The following is a 27,086-nucleotide window of genomic DNA, read 5'->3' as shown; positions in this document are numbered from 1 at the left end:
ATATATCATTAAACATCTAGTAATCCTGTGATTTCCAAAATTCCACAACTTTTCCTTCTCGGTGTTGCAATTTCAATGTTGTGGATTGTAGATATGTAAGTACACCCGACCTGGATACAGTCACATTACAAATGCACAGCTGCTCCTCCAGCACCGTGACAACCAGCACAGCAGAGTCCTGCATACACTGAGGCCCCTGATCATGTGACCCCTGACTCCTCCCCTCCTGTGACCTCATCACAGGTCCTGTGCGCACAGAACAGCCATATATGTGGTGTGCGGCTCTGCAGGTGGAGGTAGGTGCTGGAGATTCCTCATTACTGAGCGTCATTAACCCCTTCAGCATTTGTTTACATTTTCCTCTAGTGCCTTATCAGTTGCTTTTTGCCTGAGACGAGCTGTATTTTGAGCACTTATCACATACAGTTATTTTTGATCGGTTAGTAGTAAAACGTACTCGTTTTGCCCTTTGATGCATTTTTAACATTCACCGTTTATGTAAAAATTGTGTCATATCTTGTCTGTGGGTCGGTAGGATTTCGCTGATACCAGATAACCTTGCGTGGGTTAACACCATATACCAGTGATGTGGAATCTTTTAGAGACCAAGTGCCTAAACTGCAACCCAACCCCACGTATTTATCACAAAGAACCTACATGGCCATTTAACCAGAATACTGAGGTTTTAGAGTAGAAAAAAACAACTCATGCAGAGAGTAGACGGGGGCAGCAGAAAGGAGACAGCAGATATAAAGGAATGCGCACCCTCATCCTGGTACATGCACCCTCATCCTGGTATATGCACCCTCATCTTGGTATATGCACCCTCATCCTGGTATATGCACCCTCATCCTGGTATATGCACCCTCATCCTGGTATTTTCACCCTCATCCTGGTATGTGCACCCTCATCCTGGTATATGCACCCTCATCCTGGTATATGCACCCTCATCCTGGTATTTTCACCCTCATCCTGGTATATGCACCCTCATCCTGGTATTTTCACCCTCATCCTGGTATGTGCACCCTCATCCTGGTATATGCACCCTCATCCTGGTATATGCACCCTCATCCTGGTATATGCACCCTCATCCTGGTATTTTCACCCTCATCCTGGTATATGCACTCTCATCCTGGTATATTCACCCTCATCCTGGTATGTGCACCCTCATCCTGGTATATGCACCCTCATCCTGGTATACGCACCCTCATCCTGGTATATGCACTCTCATCCTGGTATATGCACCCTCATCCTGGTATATGCACCCTCATCCTGGTATATGCACTCTCATCCTGGTACATGCACCCTCATCCTGGCATACGCACCCTTATCCTTGCATACGCACCGTCATCCTTGCATACGCACCGTCATCCTTGCATACGCACCGTCATCCTGGTATATGCATCCTCATCCTGGTATATGCACCCTATCCTGGCATATGCACCCTTTCCTGGTATATGCACCTTCATCTTGGTATATGCACCCTCATCCTGGCATATGCACCCTCATCCTGGCATATGCACCCTCATCCTGGCATATGCACCCTCATCCTGGCATATGCACCCTCATCCTGGCATATGCACTCTCATCCTGGTATATGCACCCTCATCCTGGCATATGCACCCTCATCCTGGCATATGCACTCTCATCCTGGTATATGCACCCTCATCCTGGCATATGCACTCTCATCCTGGCATATGCACTCTCATCCTGGTATATGCACCCTCATCCTGGTATCTGCCTCCCCATCCCTATACCTGCTTCCCCTATCCTTGTATGGCCTACCCCATCCATGTTTATGCCCTTCCTTGTACATGCTCCCCATCCTTGTATACGCTACTCATATACTTGTATATGCCCTTAATCCTTATATATATATATGCCCCCTATCCTGGTATATGCCCTTCAACCTGGCAACCTGATATATGCTCCCCCAATCCATTTATATGCCCTTCATCCTGATATAATAATAATAATCTTTATATAGCGCTTACATATTCCGCAGCACTTTACAGTTTGCACTCATTATCATCGCTGTCCCTGTTGGGGCTCACAATCTAAATACCCTATCAGTATGTCTTTGGAATGTGGGAGGAAACCAGAGTACCCGGAGGAAACCCACGCAAACACGGAGAGAACATACAAACTCCTTGCAGATTTTGTCCGTGGTGAGATTTGAACCCAGGACTCCAGCGCTGCAAGGCTGCTGTGCTAACCACTGAGCCACCGTGCTGCCATATACTATGTGTGCATTGATACTTTTATGGAATATATTTTTATATATTTTTTGTGGTTTGTTTATATAATTTTTTTTAGTGGTTAATATTTCATCTGGCTGGTCACAAAGTTGGTGAATGAACCGCCTTCCTTGGTCTGACCAGCCTGATGTCACTGTCAATACAGACCCAAAGGATTTTGTTCTCTATGATCTCCATCAGTTCTCACCCAGTGTGTCACCTCTTCACTGCAATCTATCGGACCCTCAACCTGTCCGTCTCTTATACTCCATGGTTCATTACCGAACCACCTAATTAACTCCTTCCCGTCACAGCTAATTTTCAATTTTGTAACTTAATTTCTTCTTCCCTTGTTCTAAGGCAGGGATTCCCAACCTGTAGCTTGAGAGCCATGTGTTGCTCATGGTTGTCTGCCAGCTTGGTGCATTAACACCAGGTGTAGCAAACAGCTTTTAAGAGATCTCTAGATGGTGACTTTTGTGTGTAGCCCTTCAAATAAGAGCAGATCTGAATGGGAGCAAGATAGGAAACCCTGAAGCTCGGCATACTGCTTTGTTGTGATTTGAGTGGAAAAGCTTGGGTGGTCATTATACCGGTAACAGAGGGGGCTCTGGGTGTCACTAATGTGAGTGGGGCAGCAGCTGAATTTGGCTCACGACCCTTTCTCAGAGCTGAATGTGGTTCATGACCCGCTTCCATAGTTGAATGTGGCTCTCAAGGTCGGAAAGGTTGGGGACCTCTATTCTAAAGGCCCCGTCTCACATAGCGAGATCGCTAGCGAGATCGCTGCTGAGTCACAAGTTTTGTGACGCAACAGCGACCTCCATAGCGATCTCGCTATGTGTGACACGTACCAGCGATCAGGCCCCTGCTGCGAGATCGCTGGTCGTGTCGGAATGGCCTGGACCTTTTTTTGGTCGTTGAGGCCCCGCTGACATTGCTGAATCGGTGTGTGTGACACCGATCCAGCGATGTCTTCACTGGTAACCAGGGTAAACATCGGGTTACTAAGCGCAGGGCCGCGCTTAGTAACCCGATGTTTACCCTGGTTACCAGCGTAAATGTAAAAAAAAACAAACAGTACATACTCGCCTTTCAGTGTCCAGGTCCCTTGCCGTCTGCTTCCTGCTCTCACTGACTCCCGGCCGTACAGTGAGAAATGAGAGCACAGCAGTGACGTCACCGCTGCGCTCTGCTCTTGCTGTACGGCCGGCAGTCAGTGAGAGCAGGAAGCAGACGGCAAGGGACCTGGACACTGAAAGGCGAGTATGTACTGTTTGTTTTTTTTGGTAACCAGGGTAAACATCGGGTTACTAAGCGCGGCCCTGCGCTTAGTAACCCGATGTTTACCCTGGTTACCCGGGTGCTGCAGGGGGACTTCGGCATCGTTGAAGACAGTTTCAACGATGCCGAAGTCGTTCCCCTGATCGTTGGTCGCTGGGGAGAGCGGTCTGTGTGACAGCTCCCCAGCGACCACACAACGACTTACCAACGATCACGGCCAGGTCGTATCGCTGGTCGTGATCGTTGGTAAATCGCTTAGTGAGACGGGGCCTTAAGAGCTCATTCAGAAGTCAATGCTTTTTATGTGTGTTTTTTTCATCAGTGGTTTTCTCATATGAAAAAAAAATGGTTTCTCATATCAAACGGAGTACAAAAATGGATGGCATCCGAATTCTGTTCAATTTTTTCAGATAGATTATAATAATATATATATAATGAAAAACGTGGATAGAACTCGTACGAGAAAAGGTCTGAATGATCCCTAAAAGGCATAACTTTTAAATTTAACATCATCAGGGCTTTTTTCTTGAGGGTTGAGTTGTAGTTTTGTACCACACCATGTACAATGTACTGGGAAATGGAGAAAAAAAACTCCATGTGCATTGAAATCGTGAAAAACAAGCCCTAAATTTTGCCGTTGCTTTTGTGTGATAAAAATGACCAGTCAACATTATTCTTCAGGTTATTATTTGGTTTGTTTCTCCATTTTCTGAGACCAATAACTTTTTATTTTTTCATAGATTAAAGAGCTTGTCCATTACTTTATCATCATTGATGTCCTATCCTTAGGATAAGTCATCAATGTCTGATCGGTCAGGGCAGCCACGGCGATCATCTGTTCTCGTTGTCGTCAGCCGGCGGCCAGCCAGAAGTGCTCAATTACGGAGCTGCTTTGTCTGCTGATAATGGCCACGGCTGGGTACAGCAAAAGGGTAGGTCATCAATAATAAAGTAGTGGACAACCTCTTTAAGCTGTCTAAGGACTTATTTTGGTTGTGTCTTTTCTTGTTTTTTTTTATGCCATTTTCTGGGGCCATACAATGCGATGCTTTTATCACTGTTGCATGTTTGGAGCTCTGGCAACAGTAAAATTGAAATTTGGGTGTTTCAATTTCTCTTTACATTGTCTACTGTATGGGCTGATTTTTATATTTTGATTGACTGGAATTTTATGGCTGTAGTGATATCAATTATGTTTATTTTTGGAAATCTTTTTATTTCTGTATTTTTATAGGGAAAAAAGGGGATGATTCAAATTTGTATGTTAAAAAAACAAACATTTATTGTAGCAAATTTTCTAAGTCCCCGTAGGGTTATTTGAACCTGTAACTATCCGATAACTTGTTCTATTTACTGCAAAACCACAGTATTGTGGTATTGATTAAAATCACAGGATGAGCTTACCAGGAGTATCATCATGGCAGGCCATGGCAACCCTTTGGATTGCACTCCGCACCCCAATCTCTGGCCTTGGGAATTATCAGCCGTAATCAGAGCCCACATCATACATGAAAACCCATACTACTACAGCCAATGTTGGTAATGGATTAACCTTCACTATTTACTTTCCAACAAGTCTGTACATAACAAAAAACATTCTAGACTATTTGGAGCTGGAGCGCCCCCAGATGCAGGGCCGCGGGGTACTCGGTACCGGGCCTCTCTGTCTCGGTGCTGGGGATGTCACGGTGGCTAGACCCGGTCCGTGACCCTGCTAAGGGGCGTCCAGTGAAAGGTGTAGGTGATGGTGCGTGGTACAATTTGCGGTGAATAACGAGGACAGAGGGTTGCAGTCTCTTTACCTCTTTACTGAAGGCTTCAAGATCCTCAATCCAGAGTACGGTTAACAGGGCTGTCTGAGACCGGCCGGTCCGATGGCACCTCCAGAGTTTCCTTTGCAGGTGGAAATCTGTGCCTTCCTTCTAGCGCCTGTGTGTTGTAGTACTTCCCTGCTGAGCACCACGGGATAGTCCTCGTCACAACTGTTGTGTCTGTTTCTGATGTTCTTTCCCACAACTTATGTCTATTCTGATGTTCTTCTCCGTCCCGCAGATGATATGGATAGGACGCACCCGTATGACAGGTAGGCCTGGAGTTCTTCCGGGACCCTAGTGACGCCCCTCTCCCACAGTTGCCCCCTATGTCTGCTTAGGTGATTTAGGTGAGACAGCCAACCTATAATTAACTGTCCTGCCGTTGGTTTGAAGTATTGCTTGGAGCCTAATACTGCCTTGGCGTTCCGGCCACCGGCTACGCGCCTCAGTAGGATGTTGCCTCGATCTTACAGCACGACTCCTACTGGTGTTATCTCCTATTTGCTTTGATCTCGTTTCTCACTCTCCACAATAAACCTCGCTTCTTGTCCTTTCTTGAGATACCGCCGCGATGTAGTGCATGCGCGGTTCCTTAACGTTCTTTCCTGTTCGCTAGGCCTCTGTCAGGATCCCACCCCTGACAGGGACCCCCCTGAATCTTCCCCTGCAACACCCTCTGCCACAGGATGTTGCCTGGTTCCAACCCAGTCAGCTTCTGTTCTAACTTTCTATCTAACCCCAAGTTTTACCAGATTGTGAGGAGTGGCCTAATACATAGCGCCCTTTGCTCCCCCTGGAGGCCAGACTATGAAGTGTATTGGTGTCTGTGATACCTGGTCAGATGAACTCCTTCAGTGCCATCAGACGTACCATCACTCCCCTTAGCGGCGGAGCATCAGTACTGCAACGACCAGGACTCTGGGGCGCTGCACTCCCCGACCGTTAAATCCAGTACTCCCGGACTGGGAAGAAAACAACTACATGTCAGCAAAAGACATACAAATTTTGAAATGCAATAAACAAGTAATAAGTGGAAATAACAGTGCTTCCCTTTATGGGAGGTGAGGACTCTTGAACATTACAAACATGGTTATATATCTTAAATAACACACTATAAATAACTTCTATTACCCAGCCGGTTATTCTACTGAGTGCAAATGCTGAACAATAATTTAACTTTGCCTCTAAGGACGTGTAAGCTGAATCCACTAAAGGCCTATGATAAAACTCCTAAAATATAAATTAACTTTTCTTCATTTTTCTCTTCTAAGTGCAATATTTTCTTTTTATTCTCTGATTTGTCTTATGCAGGACTGCCTGTCTATCTGCCCAGGCCTACTGCCTCTTTCTTAGTACAGGATCACTGAGCCATCTCTTTATGGCTCCTAGGAGGACTCACCCACTAACCCCTACGGGTTCACTTTCCTGTCCTCATTCTCTAGCACATTATTAAACATTTTCTATAAGTAACTAACTGGCTACATATAACTTTTCTATGTAAAACATTATTTCTATTTACTCTCCTTTAAGGCAACATTATATATTAAATGCAACTGGTGAACATTCCCTTTAAGGGGGAACCAAGTCTCTTTGAGGTAGTGCAACTACTCATGTTGCAAGTCCGTGTAAGGCAGGAACTCCGATGCTGTTTCCAGGAACAGTTTATTCGCAAAGGGTTCTCTTTCTTGTAAAACCAATATAGGGCACCCTTAAGAGGGTGCAACTATTTACAGAGCAGTTTGTGAACCATTCACCGTCCATGATTCGGTAGTCTTTAAAACAGTGGTAAACAAAACAAAAAGGCAAAATAGGGAACCCGGGTCAACTAAGGGATCCCTTTAAGAGATAACCCTGGTCGGGTTATAGCAGCAGAAAAACACAAAAAGACGAACAGTTAACTATATACATTTGCAGAACTTTAGAACTCATTCTGACTGATTGTCCCAGACAGGGGTCTGGGTAGCCACCGTTTTAGTTCCGGTGCCAGCGTGAGCACTAGTTACCACTGCGGCCAAGCTTCCGGCCACAACAGCGGTGGTGGTAGCAATGGTGCAGGTTGTGGTCTTTACCACAGTACAAGTTGGGGTAACTGTTGTGAATTAGACTTCTTGGCTCCCTCTGGTGGTTATTAGTGATATGACTCTGGGATTTTCTTTCCTCAGTTTGCACCCACCTGGGTCGTTAGTCCAGGGGTGTTGCTATATAAACCTCCTGCATCCTTAGTTCAGTGCCTGGCATCGTTGTAATCAGATCCTTTTTGTTTGCTCCTATCTGCTGGTCCTGGTTCGTGCAAAATTAAGCTAAGTCCTGCTTCTTTGTTTTTTGGGTTATTTGCTTGCTCTCATTTTTGTCCAGCTTGTACTAAATGTGATTCCTGACCTTGCTGGAAGCTCTAGGGGGCTGGTGATCTCCCCCCGGGCCGTTAGACGGTTCGGGGGTTCTTGAATATCCAGCGTGGATATTTTTGATAGGGTTTTTGCTGACCATATAAGTTATCTTACTATATTCTGCTATTAGCTAGTGGGCCTCTCTTTGCTAAATACCTAGCTCATCCTTACGTTTGTCTTTTCCTCTTACCTCACCGTTATTATTTGTTGGGGGCTTGTATCCAACTTTTGGGGTCTTTTCTCTGGAGGCAAGAAAGGTCTTTCTTTTCCCTTCTAGGGTTAGTTAGTTCTCCGGCTGGCGCGAGACGTCTAGAATCAACGTAGGCACGTTCCCCGGCTGCTGTTATTTGTGGTGCTAGGATTAGATATATGGTCAGATCAGTTACCACTGCCCTATGAGCTGGTTTTTGTGTTTACAGACTTAGAAACTATTTCTGAGACCCTCTGCCATTGGGGTCATAACAGGTAACCACCGTGGTCTTTGTAGTAACGGTGGATCGGTTGCAGGAAGGCGTCTTCACCACAGGGGACTGTTGTACTGGCACCTTGGTTGGGGGTGTCATTGAGCCTTGTCTCCTATGGACGTTCAAAGCGAACCACCCCTTCTCCCCAAAGTGCCGGGTGTAAGTGACCTCGTCCCCTGGGTTCAGGTCTCGGTCTGGATGACCCTCCCTCAGGTGAGACTCGACATCCCTCCGGTTGACAAACACTTCGGCGTACAAGCCCGGCTCTTTAATAAAGCCCCAGCCTCCATGGAGCCTAAAGGCGATGACGATGCCCTGCCTGCGCGGGGCCTGATGAGCGCTGGGGTCCTTGCAGACCCGGTCCTTCACTGCCAACTCTTTCTGGTGATGGGCCTCCAGCCCGGCCTGGTACGCCTTCTCCTTCTTTTTCCACTGCTGTTCTACCTGGGCCTGGTATTCCTCCCAGCTGAGGCCCTGCACCATCTCTCCTTCCTGGGTCGCCACCCCGGGGAACCCCATAAAGTTGGACCCGGGATTCACCCAGCAGCACATCGTGTGCTCAGCATAGACCGCGCCCGGCAGGGTGACTGGCGAGATCGGGGGCTTCAGGAGGTGCTCCATGCCTGTGGCCTGGTCCCAGGGAAGGAGGTGCTGGAGCCGATAGGTCCCAGGGGGAGGTGGCACTGCAACTGGGCCTATCAGCAGGTCCTCTGCTAGCGGGGCAGGGTCGGCGAGCTTACCGGCCGGTGGAGTGTCCTCCCTCACGGCTGGTTCCGCTGGCGGTGACATCGGTGGAGACGTCGACAGCAACTCGAACAGCGATGCAGAAACCGAGGTCGGGGACTCCCCCACTGGTGTCCCCTGGGGTGCGGTCTTGGCCTCCACCCGCAGCTGGAGAAGCTGTCCGATCAAGTCTTCCATTTCGAGCTGCAGAAGATCCGCATCGGCTGTGGAGACGGGGCCGCTACGCTCCTCCGGGTAGTTGGGGGAGTTCTCAACTTCAACCCCACATTCTGAGTCCGAGTGGTCAGCCATCTCATCCTCCACGTGGGTCACTTCCTGGTCTTTTTCCCGCTCTCTCCTTCTTGGGCGGTTTCGTTTTCTCTGCCTCCGCCCACCATTGAGAATCAGGAGGCGGATCTCGGCCGCTGACGGACACGTCCTCATGGTACAGAAATACTTAGACTGGGCGGCCATTGTCTTTCGCGCTCTTCAGCTTGTCTACGCCCACTTCCACGCCCTTCTTCTTCTGTGCTCCCCGTGGCGCTGCAATGGCGGCAGTTTTGGCGGGAACTTTTGGCAGCAAGTGGCAATGCACAGTCTTTGCAATAAGTCACAGTTCTAGCACAATAAATCACAGTTCCAAGGCACACATGACCTGATCCTTCAGGCTTAAGTACATCCTGTTCGTGACGCCAAGTTTGGAGCGCCCCCAGACGCAGGGCCGCTGGGTACTCGGTACCGGGCCTCTGTCTCGGTGCTGGGGATGTCACGGTGGCTAGACCCGGTCCGTGACCCTGCTAAGGGGCGTCCAATGAAAGGTGTAGGTGATGGTGCGTGGTACAATTCGCGGTGAATAACGAGGAGACAGGGTTGCAGTCTCTTTACCTCTTTACTGAAGGCTTCAAGATCCTCAATCCAGAGTACGGTTAACAGGGCTGTCTGAGACCGGCCGGTCCGATGGCACCTCCAGAGTTCCCTTTGCAGGTGGAAATCTGTGCCTTCCTTCTAGCGCCTGTGTGTTGTAGTACTTCCCTGCTGAGCACCACGGGATAGTCCTCACAACTGTTGTGTCTGTTTCTGATGTTCTTTCCCACAACTTATGTCTATTCTGATGTTCTTCTCCGTCCCCCAGATGATATGGATAGGACGCACCCGTATGACGGGTAGGCCTGGAGTTCTTCCGGGACCCTAGTGACGCCCCTCTCCCACAGTTGCCCCCTATGTCTGCTTAGGTGATTTAGGTGAGACAGCCAACCTATAATTAACTGTCCTGCCGTTGGTTTGAAGTATTGCTTGGAGCCTAATACTTCCTCGGCGTTCCGGCCACCGGCTACGCGCCTCAGTAGGATGTTGCCTCGATCTTACAGCACGACTCCTACTGGTGTTATCTCCTTTTTGCTTTAATCTCGTTTATCACTCTCCACAATAAACCTCTCTTTTTGTCCTTTTTTGAGATACCGCCGAGATGTAGTGCAGGCGCGGTTCCTTAACGTTCTTTCCTGTTCGCTAGGCCTCTGTCAGGATCCCACCCCTGACAGGGACCCCCCTGAATCTTCCCCTGCAACACCCTCTGCCACAGGATGTTGCCTGGTTCCAACCCAGTCAGCTTCTGACTAACTTCCTATCCAACCCCCAGTTTTACCTGATTGTGAGGAGTGGCCTAATACATAGCGCCCTTTGCTCCCCCTGGAGGCCAGACTATGAAGTGTATTGGTGTCTGTGATACCTGGTCAGATGAACTTCTTCAGTGCCATCAGACGTACCATCACTCCCCTTAGCGGCGGAGCATCAGTACTGCAACGACCAGGACTCTGGAGCGCTGCAGAGCCATCTTACATCCCTTATTACCTCTAGTTGTATTGTAATTGTATTATTACACGGGATTCTACATGATGTTACATCAGTGTCCTCTTCTTCTCATTCAGGTCTCTAAAATATTGGATCCTCTCTTTGGAGATCTTCTATATAACAGAATTTTTCTGATTGACCCATCAAGGATGGATAGGGACAGGGACAGGGACAAGATGGCGGAGAGGCTATTACACCTCACCCTAGAGATCCTCTACCGGCTTACTGGAGAGGTGAGAGATTCTGATGATGTCACATTACATCATTCTTATCTATGGGAATAACAGAAGGTCAGAATTGGGGAGGTGAAGACTCTGGAAATGTCTGGTGTTTGATTTATTCATGTGTCTCTCCATAAACAGGATTACATAGTAGTGAAGACCTCTAGTGAGCGCTATGAGACCCCTTTGTATGAAGGATGGGGAAGACCCCTGAGCCCAATCACGGGACCTCCACCTCACCCGCTGATACATGAGGACATCAATGACCTGAAGATCCTAGAACTCGCCCACAAGATGATCGAGCTGCTGACTGGAGAGGTGATACTGCTGAGAATGCTGGCACATTATACTGTAACGCTATGAAGGGATCGGGGAAATTATCATTGTTTTATGTCAGGTTCCAATAAGGTGTCAGGACGTCACCGTCTATTTCTCCATGGAGGAGTGGGAGTATTTAGAAGGACACAAAGATCTGTACAAGGACGTCATGATGGAGGTTCCCCAGTCCTTCGCATCACCAAGTAAAAGACAGGATTAAATACTCACAACCTACAATTATCTGTATGTAAAGAATTAATTCAGTCCCTGTATGTGTTTCCTCCAGATCTATCCAGTAAGATGACAACACCAGAGAGACGTCCCAGTCCTCTTCTTGCACAGGACTGTAAACAAGAAAATCCCAATGTTCCTCAGGATTATCAGGTAGATGGAGAGAAGGTGTCATGAGCTCTCCCCTATGATGTGTAGACTGCTGTGAAGATCTTGTGTTTAGTCTTGTTTTATCTACCAATATTATATGTTTTATACTTGTGTAATGAGAACAGTGGAGATGACAGGATTAGAGCTGATCATAGATGTGACTTCTCCATCTGTCTGTGACTTTTACAATATTTGTTTCAGGGTGAAGAGCTGACCCATATTAATACTACAGAGACGTATGTGACGGGTGAGGAGTGGTGTGAAGAGGAGAGTCTTACAGATGACCAACCAGGTGAGTAGTAACCACTATATGCAAAGAAGTCATAAATTCTTCTCAGGCACTTTTCAGCAAGAAAAATAAAATAATTTTGTAGATGTGATACATTTATTGGCTAAACAAAATAATAATAATCTCTTTAGATGGAATAGAAGAAATTATGTTACAAGCCTTTCAGATGGCTTAGGTTCCTTCCTCAGGCATTATAAAACAAAGTATCTGAATAACGCATATACAGTGGGGGGAAAAGTATTTCATCCGTTGAAGTGTCACAAACAGTCATGACGGCTCTGACGTCGTCAACAATTAACAAGGTCCGCGTCAGATGTCAAGGAACCAGGACAATCTGATGATAATAAATAGGCTACTGGAACAAACCATACATGGACAAGGCAAGAGAACCTGTATCTGATGAAATGCTACTATAACAGTAGACCAAATGAGAAGGGATATATGAAGTGTATGAGGAAACTCAGGATGGATACAAGATCTGCATGTCCACTGACTGAGAACCAACTAGTCACCCAATGTTTCAATGTCATAAAGAGAAAGCTATTATCACAACTTGAGATGGATCAATTGCACTGCAGATCCACCTCACCTGAAGACCTGGAAGAACAACATGTGCAACCCCCTGAAAATCCTGAGCCAATCCTGCAACCAGAGTGCACGGTAGCTGGTCTGAAACAAGATCATAGATAAACTAAATACCATCAATACCAGAGATTGACTGCCAAGGCTCAGCAAAGAAGCACCACCAGGCAGTATGCTAGAAGATACCAATAGAGCACTTGCATGAATACCTACTACCACCACCGTAACTCAGACTAATAAACTGATCTACGCTACTGCCTCAGCAATCATGGAAATGCTTGGCTATACAACCAGCAAGAACAACAGAAGTACGTGCCCCCTTGGAAAAGAAGACTGGAGACAAAGATCAAGGTGACATGAAGGGAAATCAGCCAACTAACAGAAATACAGAAGGGTGCAAAGATCAAAAATAAGACCAAGCTAGATAGATACAAAGGCCTGACCCCAACTGAAGCCATAGAGACTGCTAAACAAAAGCTCACAGTACTCGCTGCAAGATTAGGGAGATACACTAGAAAAGCTGAGGCCAAGAAGATAAATGCCCTGTTCTCCAAAGAAGCATCCAAGATGTACTCTCAACTACAGAGTAACAGCACAAAGGCAGCAACTCCACCAATAGCAGAGACTGAAAAATACTGGAGGAACATATGGGATAAGGAAAAAACACACAACACCATTGCAATGTGGCTGCAAGATCTGAGAATTAAACAAAGCAACAACCTAGACTAAGAACTAGTCATCATTACAGAAACAGACAGAAGAGCTGGACAGCATCTGGCCCAGACATGATTCACACCTACTGGCTAAAGAAATGAATAGTGGTACATGAACGCATGGCAAAGCAGATGAACCAACTGCTAGAAGCAGAGGACCACCCAGCTTGGCTAACACAAGGAAGAACAGTGCTGACCATGAAGTATCATCACAAAGGAACAGTCCCATTCAACTACCGCCCAATAACCTGCCTTACAACAACATGGAAACTCCTGTCAGGCATCATATCCACCACGCTACAGAACCATATGAACCAGTACATGAATCCAGCTCAGAAAGGCATTGGGACCAACACCATAGGCTGTAAGCACCAGCTTCTAGTAGATAGAGCAGTCGCTCAAGACTCAAGATCCAGACAGACCAATCACAGCACAGCCTGGATTGACTACAGGAAAGCCTATGCCTCAATGCCACACAATAAAGAGAGGCAAGTTAGTCAAGACTGATGGAGTGGAATTGCCAGCAGGGCACATAGCGGATGTACAGATATGCTACAAGTACCTCGGCATCCCATAGAGATAGGGTAACCATGATGAAGAGGCAAGGAAAGCCGCAACATCCAAATACCATGAAGGGGAAGACAGGTCCTGAAGAGCCAGGTCAATGGGAAGAATCAATTCCGCACCATCAAGACATATGCCCTGCCAGTTATCAGATACCCTGCTGGCATAGTGTGCTGGCCAAAAGAAGAGATGGAAGCTGCAGATGTGAAGACACGAAAGCTCCTCACAATGCATGGAGGTCTCCACCCTAAGTCTAACGCCCAAAGATTGTATACCAACAGAAAGGAGGGTGATCGAGGCTTGAAAAGCATCCAAGCCACCATCACAGATGAAACGAGAAGTATCTGGGAATACATCAGAAAAATGGCACCAAAATATGAAAAGCTGAGAGAAAGTCTAAGTCAGCAACAACAACATATCTGGAAGGAAAAACAGGAACATGAAGCGCCATGGCAAGACAAGCCGCTGCATGGGATGTACCGTCGACAGATAATGGAGGTGGCTGACATGGAGAAATCCTTCCAATGGCTGGAGTAAGCTGGAATCTGAGACAGCACAGAGGCATTAATCATAGCGGCACAAGAACAAGCATTAAGTATCAGATCCATAGAAGTCGGAATCTACCAAACAAGACAAGACTCAAGGTGCAGACTGTGCAAAGAAACCTTAGAAACAGTCCAACACATAGTTGCAGGATGCAAAATGCAAGCAGGAACAGCGTATACCGAACTCCACAACCAAGTAGGAGAAATTGTATACAGGAACATCTGCACAGCATATGGGCTAAGTCCTCCTAAATCCAGATGGGAGACCCCAGAAAAAGTGATGGAGAATGAAAGGGCTAAAATCTTGTGGAACTTCAAGATCCAGGCGGATATGCAGGTGTCAGCTAACCAACCAGACGTTGTGATCGCAGACAAGGATCAGAAGACAGCAATGATAATAGATGTGGCAGTGCCAAGTGACGGTAATATCAGAAAGAAAAAGTATGAGAAGGGCCTCAAAGGAGAACTGGAGAAGATGTGGAAGGTGAAGGCAACAGTGATTCCAGTGGTGATAGGATCACTTGGAGCAGTGTCCTCTACGTTGGGAAAATGGCTACCATAGATCCCATGGACAACATTTGAACTCTCAGTCCAGAAAAGTGCGATGCTGGGAATAACTGAGATCCTACACAGAACCCTCAAGCTCCCAGGCCTCTGGTAGAGGATCCGAGAATGAGAAAGGACAACAAAGACCTTGGGGAGTGAGAAGGAAGAGGTATAATAAATATATACAGTACAGAACAAAAGTTTGGACACACCTCCTCATTTAATTAACACATGTGGAATTATATACTTCGACAAAAAAGTGTGAAACAACTGAAAATATGTCTTATATTCTAGGTTCTTCAAAGTAGCCACCCTTTGCTTTGATGACTACTTTGAAGAACCTAGAATATAAGACATAATTTCAGTTGTTTCACACTTTTTTGTCGAAGTATATAATTCCACATGTGTTAATTCATAGTTTTGATGCCTTCAGTGTGAATGTAAAATTTTCATAGTCACGAAAATACAGAAAAATCTTTAAATGAGAAGGTGTGTCCAAACTTTTGGTCTGTACTGTGTATATGTGTATATATGTGTGTGTGTGTGTGTGTATATATATATATATATATATATATATATATATATATATATATATATATATATATATATATACATATATACAGTGTGTATGTATATATATATATATATATATGTGTGTGTGTGAAAGTACCTAAAGTGAGAGTTCATGTGAGGACACCACTATCTTAGCAGACATAATGCCGCTTAGAAACAGAGGAATGGCTAAATTTCCTCCAAGCCAATGTGCAGGACTTATCAACATTTACTGGAAACATTTAGATGCCGATATTGTTGCACAAGGGGGTCACACTAGATACTGAAAGCAAAGGATCACATACTATTGCCACATACAGACATGTGACCTTGTCATTTTTTTTTTAAATAAGGGAAATGATCCAAAGTCTAATATTTTTCACTCCTTTCCTTCCGAGCTCTGCCGTACGCCCAAACAGTAGTTTTTTCCCTCATATTGGGTATCGGCGTACTCAGGAGAAATTGCACAACAAATTGTATGGTGCAATTTCTCCTGTTACCCTTACGAAAATGCAATATTTTGTGCTAAAAACATATTTGTGGGGAAAATGTGCTTTGTTTTTTTTTGTTTTGTTTTTTACAGCTCAACATTATAAACTTCTGTGAAGCACCTGAGGGTTCAATGTTCTCACCACACATCTAGATCAGTTGCATGAGGGTCTAGTATCCAAAATAATGTCACTTGTGGGGGATTTTCATTGTCTAGGCACATCAGGGGCTCTCGAAACGTGACATGGCATCCGACAGTTGTTCCAGCAAATTTTGCATTCTATTATTATTATTATTATTATTATTATACATTTTTATAGCACCATTTATTCCAAGGTGCTTTACATGTGAAAAGGGGGCAAATGTAGACAAATACATTACACATGAGCAAAAAACAAGGCACACAGGTACATAAGGAGGGAGGACCCTGCCCACGAGGGCTCACAGTCTGCAGGGGATGGGTGAGGATACACTAGGAGAGGGTAGAGCTGGTTGTGTGGTGGTTCTAAAAGTCAAATGGCGCTCCTTCCCTTCCAAGCTCCGCCGTGTGCCCAAACAGTGGTTTTCTCCCTCATATTGCAACCTGTTGTTCACCGATTAAAAATTAATTGTTTTCATTAATATGTAAATGAAGCGCAAGTGCTCTGGGTGCATCAAAGCACTTTCCAAACTAACCGCTAATTTGTTTGCCGATTGGATCATTTATGCAATCAAAAAACAATCGTTATCAGCAACTGCTTTCCCTGTGTATATATAGGGAATGTGCTGCCAATAAGATGACATTCCAATGGAATAGAACAATCATATTATTCTTTTCTTATGATTGTTCGCCAGCCTCTGACAATAGGCCAGTAAATGAGCATCAAATGCAAATAGTCAACCAATGCTTGCTTAATGGCCTGAAACTGACACATCTATTGGACCAGTAGATGTTATTGGTTGATTGACCATCGGTGAACAAGTTGCACAGGTGACTAGTCGGACAGACCCATTCCTGATGGCTTCTTCCTGCCTGCTCCCCATGAGTGAAAAATCTCTCCCTGTGTATGTGTATAGAGAGAGATTTGTCTGTCATTGGCAAAGGGCTGTAAGAAGCAACCGGGAACTAGGCTTGGTCCTCAGAAGCTTTTAAAACATGTTTTTTCTGAGACTCTGCATCATTTCATAGTTAAACACACATGACTGAAATCATACAGCCAAAGTCAATTCACAGCCTGGCAGCCTGTATCAGCTGTCAGGTTTCCTTTTAAATGGGTGTCCATCCCTCAACTGATCACTTCCGCATTGATGACAACTTCACATTAGAACATTAGCGCAATCCCTTCCGATTGTGCACGTGTCTCGGAAGGTCTTGACTTCCAACGACACTGCTCACCTCCAATGCGGACATGATCAGCACCAGAAAGCCTTTCAGGTATGATGCTGATGTCTGTATAGCGCTGTGAAATTAATGGCACTATATAAGTGAGTAAAATATATAAATAAAATAAATAAATAAGTCCTGTGCTGATTGTGTCAATGGCTGCCATGAATTTGTATTGAGGATCGGTACAGCAGGGTATGAAGGAGGCAGGCAAAAAAGCAGAGGTATAGTCAGTCAAGGGCTTGCAGAAATCAATTGGTTAAAGAAGCAATCCCAATAAAAATTGTATGCCCTAAACCTTTTTTAATATGTATGTAGCGAAGTGTGGGTACATTAAAATACTCAACAATTGACGTCTTCCCCGGTTTCCAATGCCACTTCAGTCTGCTTCTAGCTCACAAGACTGAAATTCAGACTCGCGAGATCACATAGAGGTTTACTTATGAGCCGTAATTTGCTTTTGCAATGTATGCCTATAAAGTCTCTTTGTGACGCTTACAGCAAACAAAATCTACAGGTCTAAGCCATAATATAAATGCCGGTAGATGATGAACGTGCAGAGGTTCATTAAAGAGATGAGTAATGGACCGTGAGGCAAACTCCAAAAGCTTGCAAAGATACCACGTAACTCTCGGAATCATCTTTAAAAGGCCTTGGGTGATGTTGTCAAAGAAGTTGTCATGTTACTTGGAAAAGTTGGCATTAAATTTGCAGGGTTACTTGAAAAACTCGGCGTAACGTGTCGTGCTATTTGGAAAACACGGCGTGGTCTACAGCCAAGGCAACAATAGGAGATGGGAGCAGTACTTGCCAGTGAAGCCAAGACAGGTGAGTTACATCTTAGCGACAGCTTTCTGTGCTTTCCACTGACCACTCTGCTTACCCCCTCATGATCTGGGAGTGGAATGTGATGGAATAATACTAGAAACATTACTTTCCAGTCACACCGCGTTCCTTTCCTATCCCTGTCTTGCCCTAAGCACAGCCCAGGCTAGTGCCTGGGGCAGCAGGAATGTTAGTCCTGCTCTATGATAAAGACAAAAAGGGGAAAAAATAAAGGTAACAAAAAGCAGCAATCACTCAACACACACCCAGACAATGGAATGGTATATAAAGGGAAACGAAGGGAGATGCAAACCAAAAAGATTGATAAGGAAAAGAAAGAAGCCAGACAAAGTTCCATACAGCGATCTCCGGAGACAACTCCGTAACGACTTCTATTTCCACTGCTCACCTCTCTAAACCAATTCCAAGATATAGCAAGTTATCACTAGCAACTACCCAAGCTAAAAGGTAAGTAGTTATACTAGAGGGGAGTGGAGAAAATCAGAACAGCAGAGAGAACTCAGGACGGAAAGTTTAGGAGACAAGCAGAAGTGTTAACAGCTTCCAGTGGTCAGCCGTGGAGAAAGAAGAAAGTACTGACCCCAGGCACCTGAATTTAACCCTTATGGGTATGGCCGGACGCCCCTTCCTCTCTCTTCCCGTTGTTCAGCTGGGCATCCCGGATTACTGCATGCATCACCTGGGGAGAAGTGGGAGGGGGAAATTGGGCACTGCACAGATTCTCCTTCTAGTTTTCACATAGAGGCTCCGCAATCAGGCACGTTCCTTAGTTAGTACCGTGCCTGCCAATCTGCACTGCCAATTGGAAAGTAAATCAGATGCAAGCAGCAAAGATGTGTGTGTAGCCAAATACTGCAATCTTCTGACCCCTGAAATAGGGGAGACCACTCTGTCGTGGTACTCCCATGACAGATACATAACACCAGATACAGCAGTTGTGTGTTATGACACTTCATCACTACAGTGCCAATTACACACGGACAAGAAAGAGAGCATTCTAAATTGAGTGCTGGAATCAAAGGGGATTCAACAGGCGAGTAATTCAGATTTTATTATTGTACCAACACACACTTTTCTTGATAACTTGTAAAACTCTAAAGATTAGTTTGGTTCTGTATTAATGGGTATGTGACTGGATTGAAAAACTACTATAGACAGCCGGTGGTGACTAGGTGGTCTAATATTGGGGTCTACTGCTACTTGCTCTGAAGTCTACTACTTTTAGCTTGTGAACTGCTTTTTTTTCTCACTGAAAAACTAAATTTTGTTACATAACTTGGAGATTTTAGATTGAAGTGTTATAAAAATATCATTTAGAAGGCTATTTGATTCAGACATAATAATTGGTTTTATTCTTGGCAGATGACTGTACCAGGAGATCAGAGGGATATCTCACATCTTCAGTTTTTCTATCAGATGACCTTGATATCACACAAGATACAACTGAAGTATATGCCAATGCTCAAGATATACCATCATCCCTTCAGAGCAAAGATCTATCATCTGATCCTTTTAAACAGGTCCTACCTTCTGCTTTATCACCACCTATTAAGAAAAATAAAAGGCAGAAAAAGGGAGCTAAAAATCAAAGTACTTTTGCAGGAAAGAAGCTATTCTCATGTTCAGAATATGGAAAGAGTGTTTCCCTCAAATCTTCTTTTGCAAAACGTAACAAAAAAATTCACACAGAGAATAAAAGATTTTTATGTTCAGAGTGTGGGAAGAGTTTTAGCCGGAAATCAGATCTTGTTAGACATTGGAGGGGTCACACAGGAGAGAATCCATTTTCATGTTTAAGTTGCGGAAAATGTTTTAACCGGAAATCAAGTCTTGTTAGACATCAGAGAATTCACACAGGGGAGAAGCCATATGCATGTTTAGAGTGTGGAAAATATTTTAAGCAGAAATCACATCTTCTTAAACATGAGAGAGTTCACACAGGGGAGAGACCATTTGCATGTTCAGAATGTGGGAAATCATTTACAGAGAAATCACATCTTGTTATACATCAGAGAATCCACACAGGGGAGAAGCCATATTCATGTTCAGAATGTGGGAAATATTTTGCAAATAAATCACATCTTACTATTCATCAGAGACATCACACGGGGGAGAAGCCGTATTTATGTTTGGACTGTGGAAAAAGTTTTAGCCATAGATCAAATCTTGTTGCACATGAAAGACTTCACACAGTAGAGAAGCTGTATTCATGTTCTGAATGTGGAAATTATTTCCCAAAATCAGATCTTGTTAAACATCAGATGAGTCAAAGAGGATGCCATTTTATGTTTCAAGTGTGACAGCCAAGTTAAAATAAAATTAAAATTTTTCTTCAATTGCACTTAAAAAAAAATCTCACAATGGAAAAACATTGTCATGTCCAGAATGTTAGAAATGTTTTAATCATAAATCACTTGTAACATGCCCAGGGATAAATGCATTGCCTAGAAGAATCCATGACAAGCTACTCTCTTGAAGGAGAACCAGTACTTCCTCGTAGTCATAGCAAGGTCACATGTCATACTTTAGAAAGGGAGAGCTTTTTCGGACAGTAAATGATAATTAGGAAACATATGCAGTTACTAATGAAATCATTAAAAAAGAAACGGTCACAGAATATTTCACGATAACATAGCCATACTTTATGTCTATCAATATCTTAAAGAAGCCGTCTATTGCTTCGTCTGCTCAATCAGACTTTTATCGTCTCCTACCCTGAATCAATTTGAAGACCATTTTATTTCCCTGGAATGTAAAGTGTGATCAATCCTCCAAGTGCAAATTTTTAAACTCTTAGCGGCCAAAAAAACATTATATTTGTTTTTTTTTTTTGTCAAGAAAATCGGAATTTCAATGGATCTGTAGAATGTCAACTCATTGTATTTAGTACATCTAACAAGTTGCCATATTTATCACATGATCAGCCTTGCCCTTTTTGTGACACTGTGGTAGTTGTTGGGACAATTTTGGAAACAAATTTGACCCCGAAGGCTCATAAAACTGCCAAGTAGTCCTTCTTTACTATCTGTACTATCTGTGTAAATTGTATATTCTAAATAGTCACAATCATTATTTATCAATTATGGGATGCAATTTATTAAGGCTTTTTGTGTCAATTTTTGGTGTCCAAAAGTCATAAAATTTGTCTCATGTCATTTTTATTCCATAAAGTTTGATTTTTGCCATTATTGTCCCTTTTAAAAAGTGGGAGCAAAAGTGAGCATGGTGAGGTATGCAAAAAGATTTAAGCCAAATTTATGAATTGTGTCAACCGCTCTAAACATACAATTACAACCACATTCTGATCACACGTTATGAGAACCTTGCATGTATGAATTTTGAACTATATGGTTTGTACTTATAGATTTGAGGCTCTTGGAGTATAAATGAATCTGTGTGTGTGCCCATCTGTCAGCAACAAGGTGACCTTTTCAGATGGGCACCTAAACTAAAGCCTCATTTAGGAGTCTGTTTTTGGTATCTAAAAAAGTGTACTAATTCTGATTTTCATCCAGTTTTGATCCATCTGTCAAATTTAATGATAAGTGTGGCATCCATTTTACTTATATGCAAAAGCGAAATTTCCAAGCTTCTCCTATACCAGTAAAAAAAACGGACAGCTCTTGGATGACAATGGACATCACTTTTGAATGAGCAATTTCAACAAATCAGATCAAAAGCGGACATGGCTCCTTTTATTAATTAGTGGACAATATTTTAGACTTAAATTAAGAAATACTATTGAAGTAAATAGCAGCTCAGCAGGAGTACCCAAGAATAGCCACTGCATAGAGTGTAATGAGCCAAGTTCTTCTTGGTAGATTATTGAATCTGGCTACTGGCAAAGCTGAAAGCAGCTGATTGGTAGCTATGCCTAATGATGGAAGACTATCCCAAGGTTAGCATCAAAATTCTGGTCCTGGACAATCCCATTAAATCTAAAACATTCATTTGATCCATCTGAAAAATGTACAGATTGCAAGCTCAAGGAATGGTGTTTTCATATTGATGAGCTTAGCAGATGAAATTTGAATTTGGAAGTTCTCCTAAATTTGGTCAGGAAATTCGATTGACATCAAATATTCAATGCAATTTAAAATATGCCAAATTATGCTTGTCATGCTCCAGAGCATATAAATGTGTTTGGAAAAAAAATACTGAGATGGAACTCTCCTTGGAACTCGCATATCCCACCTCGGCAGCCCCCATCCAGTCCTCTGCATAGTTCCCTCCACCTTCTTTACTGTTCTAACACTTGTGATTTTTTTTTTTTTCTGATAAGCCCAGTCACTAATATCTGGTTTTCCACTGCAGAAACGCTATGCCAACTTCATGACATTGTGGCATAGTAAGCACATGAAGACCCTGAAGATGCTGAGTATGGTAAAAAGACCATGCCAAGTGGCGTAACTAAAGTCTGATGGACTCTGGTGCAAGATTTGGACTGGGGCCCCCCTACACTGATTTATATATTGTATATCTTCCATCCTGGTATATATGTCCTTCATTATGGTATATACACTGCTCAAAAAATAAAGGAAACACTTAAACAACACAATGTAACTTCAAGTCAATCACACTTCTGTGAAATCAACCTGTCCAGTTATAAGTCAACACCGATTGTGAATCAATTTTTCTTGCTGTTGTGCAAATGGAATAGACAACAGGTAAAAATGTTAGCCAATTAGAATGACAACCGTTATAAAGGTGTGTTTCTGCATCTGGTGACCACAAACCATTTCTCTGTTCTCATCTTTTTTGGCTGTTGTTTTGGTCATACAGGTACGTGGAGGCCACACACACTACTGAGCATCATTTCCATGTCATGAGACATTTCCCCGAAGTTGGGTCAGCCTGTAATTTGAGTTTCCACTTTGATTTTGAGCATCATTCCAAATCCAAACCTCCATGGTATATTCATTTTGATTTACATTGATAATTTTTATGTTTTACTGTTCTCAACGCATTATAATATGTAATTAATAAAGATTTGCAACTGAAATATTTCATTCAGTGATAACTAGGATATTGAATTTTAACCCCTTACTGCCATCCGACATACAATTACACCGATTGCAGTATCCCCCACTTTGATGTAGGCTCCGGCGGTGAGCCCACCTCAAAGTCGGGACATATCAGCTGTTTTAAACCGATGACATGTGCCCGCAATAGGCACGGGTGGAATTGCGATCCACCCGCTCCTATTAACTAGTTAAATGCCGCTGTCAAGCGGCATTTAAATCGCACTTCCGGCCATCGGGACGGAAATACGTGCACCGCTGACCCCGTCACGTGATCAGGGGTCATCAGTTTGTCAGCATGACAACCAGAGGTCTCCTTGAGACCTCTATGGTTGTCAGTACTGGATTGCTGTGAGCGCCACCCAGTGGTCGGTGCTCATAGCAAGGCTGTAATTTTACTACATAGAGGCGATCTGAGTATAGCCTCTATGTAGCAGAGGCAATCAAGTTATGGCAGCTTCTAGCCTCATATGGAGGCTATTGAAACATGCAAAAAATAAAAGTTTATAACCCCTTTCTGCCATGGAATAGTACGTCCGATGGCAGATACCCTGCTTTGATGCGGGCTCCGGCGGTAAGCCCGCATCAAAGCCGGGACATGTCAGCCATTTTGTACAGCTGACATGTGCCCGCAATAGTGGCGGGTGGAATCGCAATCCACTCCCCGCTGTTAACAAGTGTCAAACACTGACAGCGGCATTTAACAAGCGTGTCCGGCCATCCGGTTGGAAATGCGCGCATCGCTGACCCCCATCACGTGATCGGGGGTCAGCGATGCATCGGCATGACAACCAGAGGTCTCCTGAAGACCTCTATGGTTGTTGATGCTGGATTGCTATGAGCGCCACCCTGTGGTCGGCGCTCATAGCAATTCTACTATATAGGAGTGATCTGAGCATCGCTCCTATGTAGCAGAGCCGATCAGGCTATGCCAGCTTCTAGCCTCCCATGGAGGCTATTGAAGCATGGCAAAAGTAAAAAAATTTTTTAAAAAAAATATGAAAAAAAATAAATAAAAATCAAAGTTCAAATCACCCCCCTTTCGCCCCATTCAAAAATAAAACAATAAAAATAAATCAAACCTACACATATTTGGAATCGTCCGATCTATCAATAAAAAAAGAATTAACCTGATCGCTAAACGGTGTAGCGATAAAAAATTCAAAATGCCAGAATTACGCTTTTTTGGTGGTCGGTTAAAATGCAATAACGGGCGATCAAAAGAACATATCTGCACCAAAATGGTACCATTAAAAACGTCAGCTCGGCACGCAAAAAATAAGACCTCAAATGGAGACGCTACGGGTCTCAGAAAATTGCGCAATTTTTTTTAGCAAAGTTTTGAATTTTTTTCTCCACTTAGATAAAAAATAACCTAGACATATGTTAGGCATCGAGATTCCGCTGCTGCACAGGGGAAATCTCAAGCCATGTCTTCTGCGGTCCCCATTCACTCTCAGCCGCAGAAGATCCTGCTCACCAGTGACGTCGATCCCAGCGTCTTGCTCAGGCTAATGCTGTGCGTCTGGTTGCTGCTGCCTCCCCAGGTCCAGCTATAGCAACCAGCAATAGTCAGTGGCAAGCAGACGCTCCTGTGACTAAGTCCTGCTTTTGGCCTTCTGAGCATGCCTTCCTCGTCTCAATCTACCACCCTACCCGTGCCGCCCATTCTGCTAATGACCTGAGGTTAGCATCCCCAATACGTGCTTTGAATCCTTTCACGTGCTTCGCCAATTCTTTGGAAAGCACTGCCCAGGTTAATATGATTAATCCCTAATCCACACAGGTTTAAGCATAAACACAAGCACAAACACATTTGTTCAGACTGGCCTACCGTCTCAATGCTTTAACCTAACTATCCCTGTGTTTCCCATTAAAATTTTTTACCATAACCAGGTTTCTCGCATTATGTTCTCACATGCTTTATGCAGTTAATAGCCCTCTGTGTCTGTACTGTTACATACTTAGGCTGATAACCGGTTCATGCAGCATTACATGAACACCCGATTCTTACACTATGGCTGGTCCGAACAACGAAAGCAATTGTTACCATCCACCTCTCGTGTCTCCCCTACTTCCTCATAGTTTGTAAGCTTGCGAGCAGGGCCCTCATTCCTCTTGGTATCTGTTTTGATCTCTGTGCTTATTGTTATGCTTTAATGTCTATTGTCTGTACAAGTCCCCTCTAAAATGTAAAGTGCTGGGGAATATGTCGGCGCTAAAGAAATAAAATTATTATTATTATAAAAGGATGGCATGACCGTGCGCTAGTATATCCAAATATTGTGGTGTGTGTGTGCAGCGTGTTTGTCTCTGGTGCCAGCTCCTAATTATCTACCTACCCTCGTGTTATGAATGATTCTGGGTGTTTGGAGCAAGGGACAGCACCTAGTAGTGGCACAGTACACAAAAGATGGCGTCTGTTAGTGGCGTTTGCCAGGGCGACGCCACACGCACTCTGTGCGCTAAATCGGCTAGTTGGCAAGGGTTAGTGGCCAAACAAACAAATGTGGGATTATACTTTTTTTTGCAATTTCACCACACTTAAAATTTTTTTCCCGTTTTCTAGTACACGACATGGTAAAACCAATGGTGTCATTCAAAAGTACAACTTGTCCTGCAAAAAATAAGCCCTCACATGTACATATTGACGGAAAAATAAAAAAGTTATGGTTCTGTGGTTCTGAGAAGGAGGGGAGCGAAAAACGCAAAACTGAAAAAAGCTCCAGGGGATAAGGGGTTACAAATATATATATATATATATATATATATATATATATATATATATATATATATATATATATATATATATACATATATATGAAAAAATAAAAGTTCAAATCACTCCCCTTTCGCCCCATTCAAAATAAAACAATAAAAATAAAATCAATCTTACACATATTTGATATCGCCTCGTTCAGAATCGCCCGATCTATCAATAAAAAAAAGCATGAGCCTGATCGCTAAACGGTGTAGAGAGAAAAAAAGTCAAAACCACAAAATTGCGTTTTTTTGAGGTGTTCATTCCTCTTGAGTGCAAAGGAGGAGATCTAATTTGGTGTAAATCAAGTTTATTGAATAAACAATACAATATTACTATCTCAACAATGAACATGAGTGTAACTTGATCACAATCGTATACAGTGGGGCAAAAAAGTATTTAGTCATTCAGCAATAGTGCAAGTTCCACCACTTAAAAAGATGAGAGGCGTCTGTAATTTACATCATAGGTAGACCTCAACCATGGGAGACAAACTGAGAAATAAAAATCCAGAAAATCACATTGTCTGTTTTTTTATCATTTTATTTGCATATTATGGTGGAAAATAAGTATTTGGTCAGAAACAAACAATCAAGATTTCTGGCTCTCACAGACCTGTAACTTCTTCTTTAAGAGTCTCCTCTTTCCTCCACTCATTACCTGTAGTAATGGCACCTGTTTAAACTTGTTATCAGTATAAAAAGACACCTGTGCACACCCTCAAACAGTCTGACTCCAAACTCCACTATGGTGAAGACCAAAGAGCTGTCAAAGGACACCAGAAACAAAATTGTAGCCCTGCACCAGGCTGGGAAGACTGAATCTGCAATAGCCAACCAGCTTGGAGTGAAGAAATCAACAGTGGGAGCAATAATTAGAAAATGGAAGACATTCAAGACCACTGATAATCTCCCTCGATCTGGGGCTCCACGCAAAATCCCACCCCGTGGGGTCAGAATGATCACAAGAACGGTGAGCAAAAATCCCAGACCTAGTGAATGAACTGCAGAGAGCTGGGACCAATGTAACAAGGCCTACCATAAGTAACACACTACGCCACCATGGACTCAGATCCTGCAGTGCCAGACGTGTCCCACTGCTTAAGCCAGTACATGTCCGGGCCCGTCTGAAGTTTGCT

The 27,086-nt window shown here is 43.8% G+C and overlaps 2 protein-coding genes across 2 annotated transcripts in view; both read left to right on the top strand.

Annotated features, from left to right (window-relative positions):
- LOC143766206 (uncharacterized) overlaps window positions 1-27,086 on the top strand; it is a 113,301-nt gene that overhangs the window by 40,241 nt on the left and 45,974 nt on the right. The gene's annotated exons all lie outside the window — the stretch shown is intronic.
- On the top strand, window positions 220-21,461 carry LOC143766207 (uncharacterized). Its single transcript, XM_077253696.1, has 7 exons — window positions 220-296; window positions 10,835-10,990; window positions 11,120-11,296; window positions 11,376-11,499; window positions 11,583-11,680; window positions 11,879-11,969; window positions 19,529-21,461. The coding sequence occupies exons 1-7, from the start codon at window positions 270-272 to the stop codon at window positions 20,464-20,466; spliced, it is 1,611 nt and encodes a 536-aa protein (XP_077109811.1). The 5' UTR covers window positions 220-269; the 3' UTR covers window positions 20,467-21,461.

The sequence above is a fragment of the Ranitomeya variabilis genome, chromosome 4 (assembly GCF_051348905.1).
Source record: "Ranitomeya variabilis isolate aRanVar5 chromosome 4, aRanVar5.hap1, whole genome shotgun sequence".
Taxonomy (NCBI): domain Eukaryota; kingdom Metazoa; phylum Chordata; class Amphibia; order Anura; family Dendrobatidae; genus Ranitomeya; species Ranitomeya variabilis.
This window is presented reverse-complemented; position numbering and strand designations above follow the sequence as displayed.

Coding starts and splice junctions, on each gene's coding strand:
- LOC143766207 (XM_077253696.1), top strand. CDS start 270: ATGTGGTGTGCGGCTCTGCAGGTGGAG. Junction 297..10,834: donor GTGCGGCTCTGCAGGTGGAG/GTAGGTGCTGGA, acceptor CTTCTCATTCAG/GTCTCTAAAATATTGGATCC. Junction 11,297..11,375: donor TCGAGCTGCTGACTGGAGAG/GTGATACTGCTG, acceptor GTTTTATGTCAG/GTTCCAATAAGGTGTCAGGA.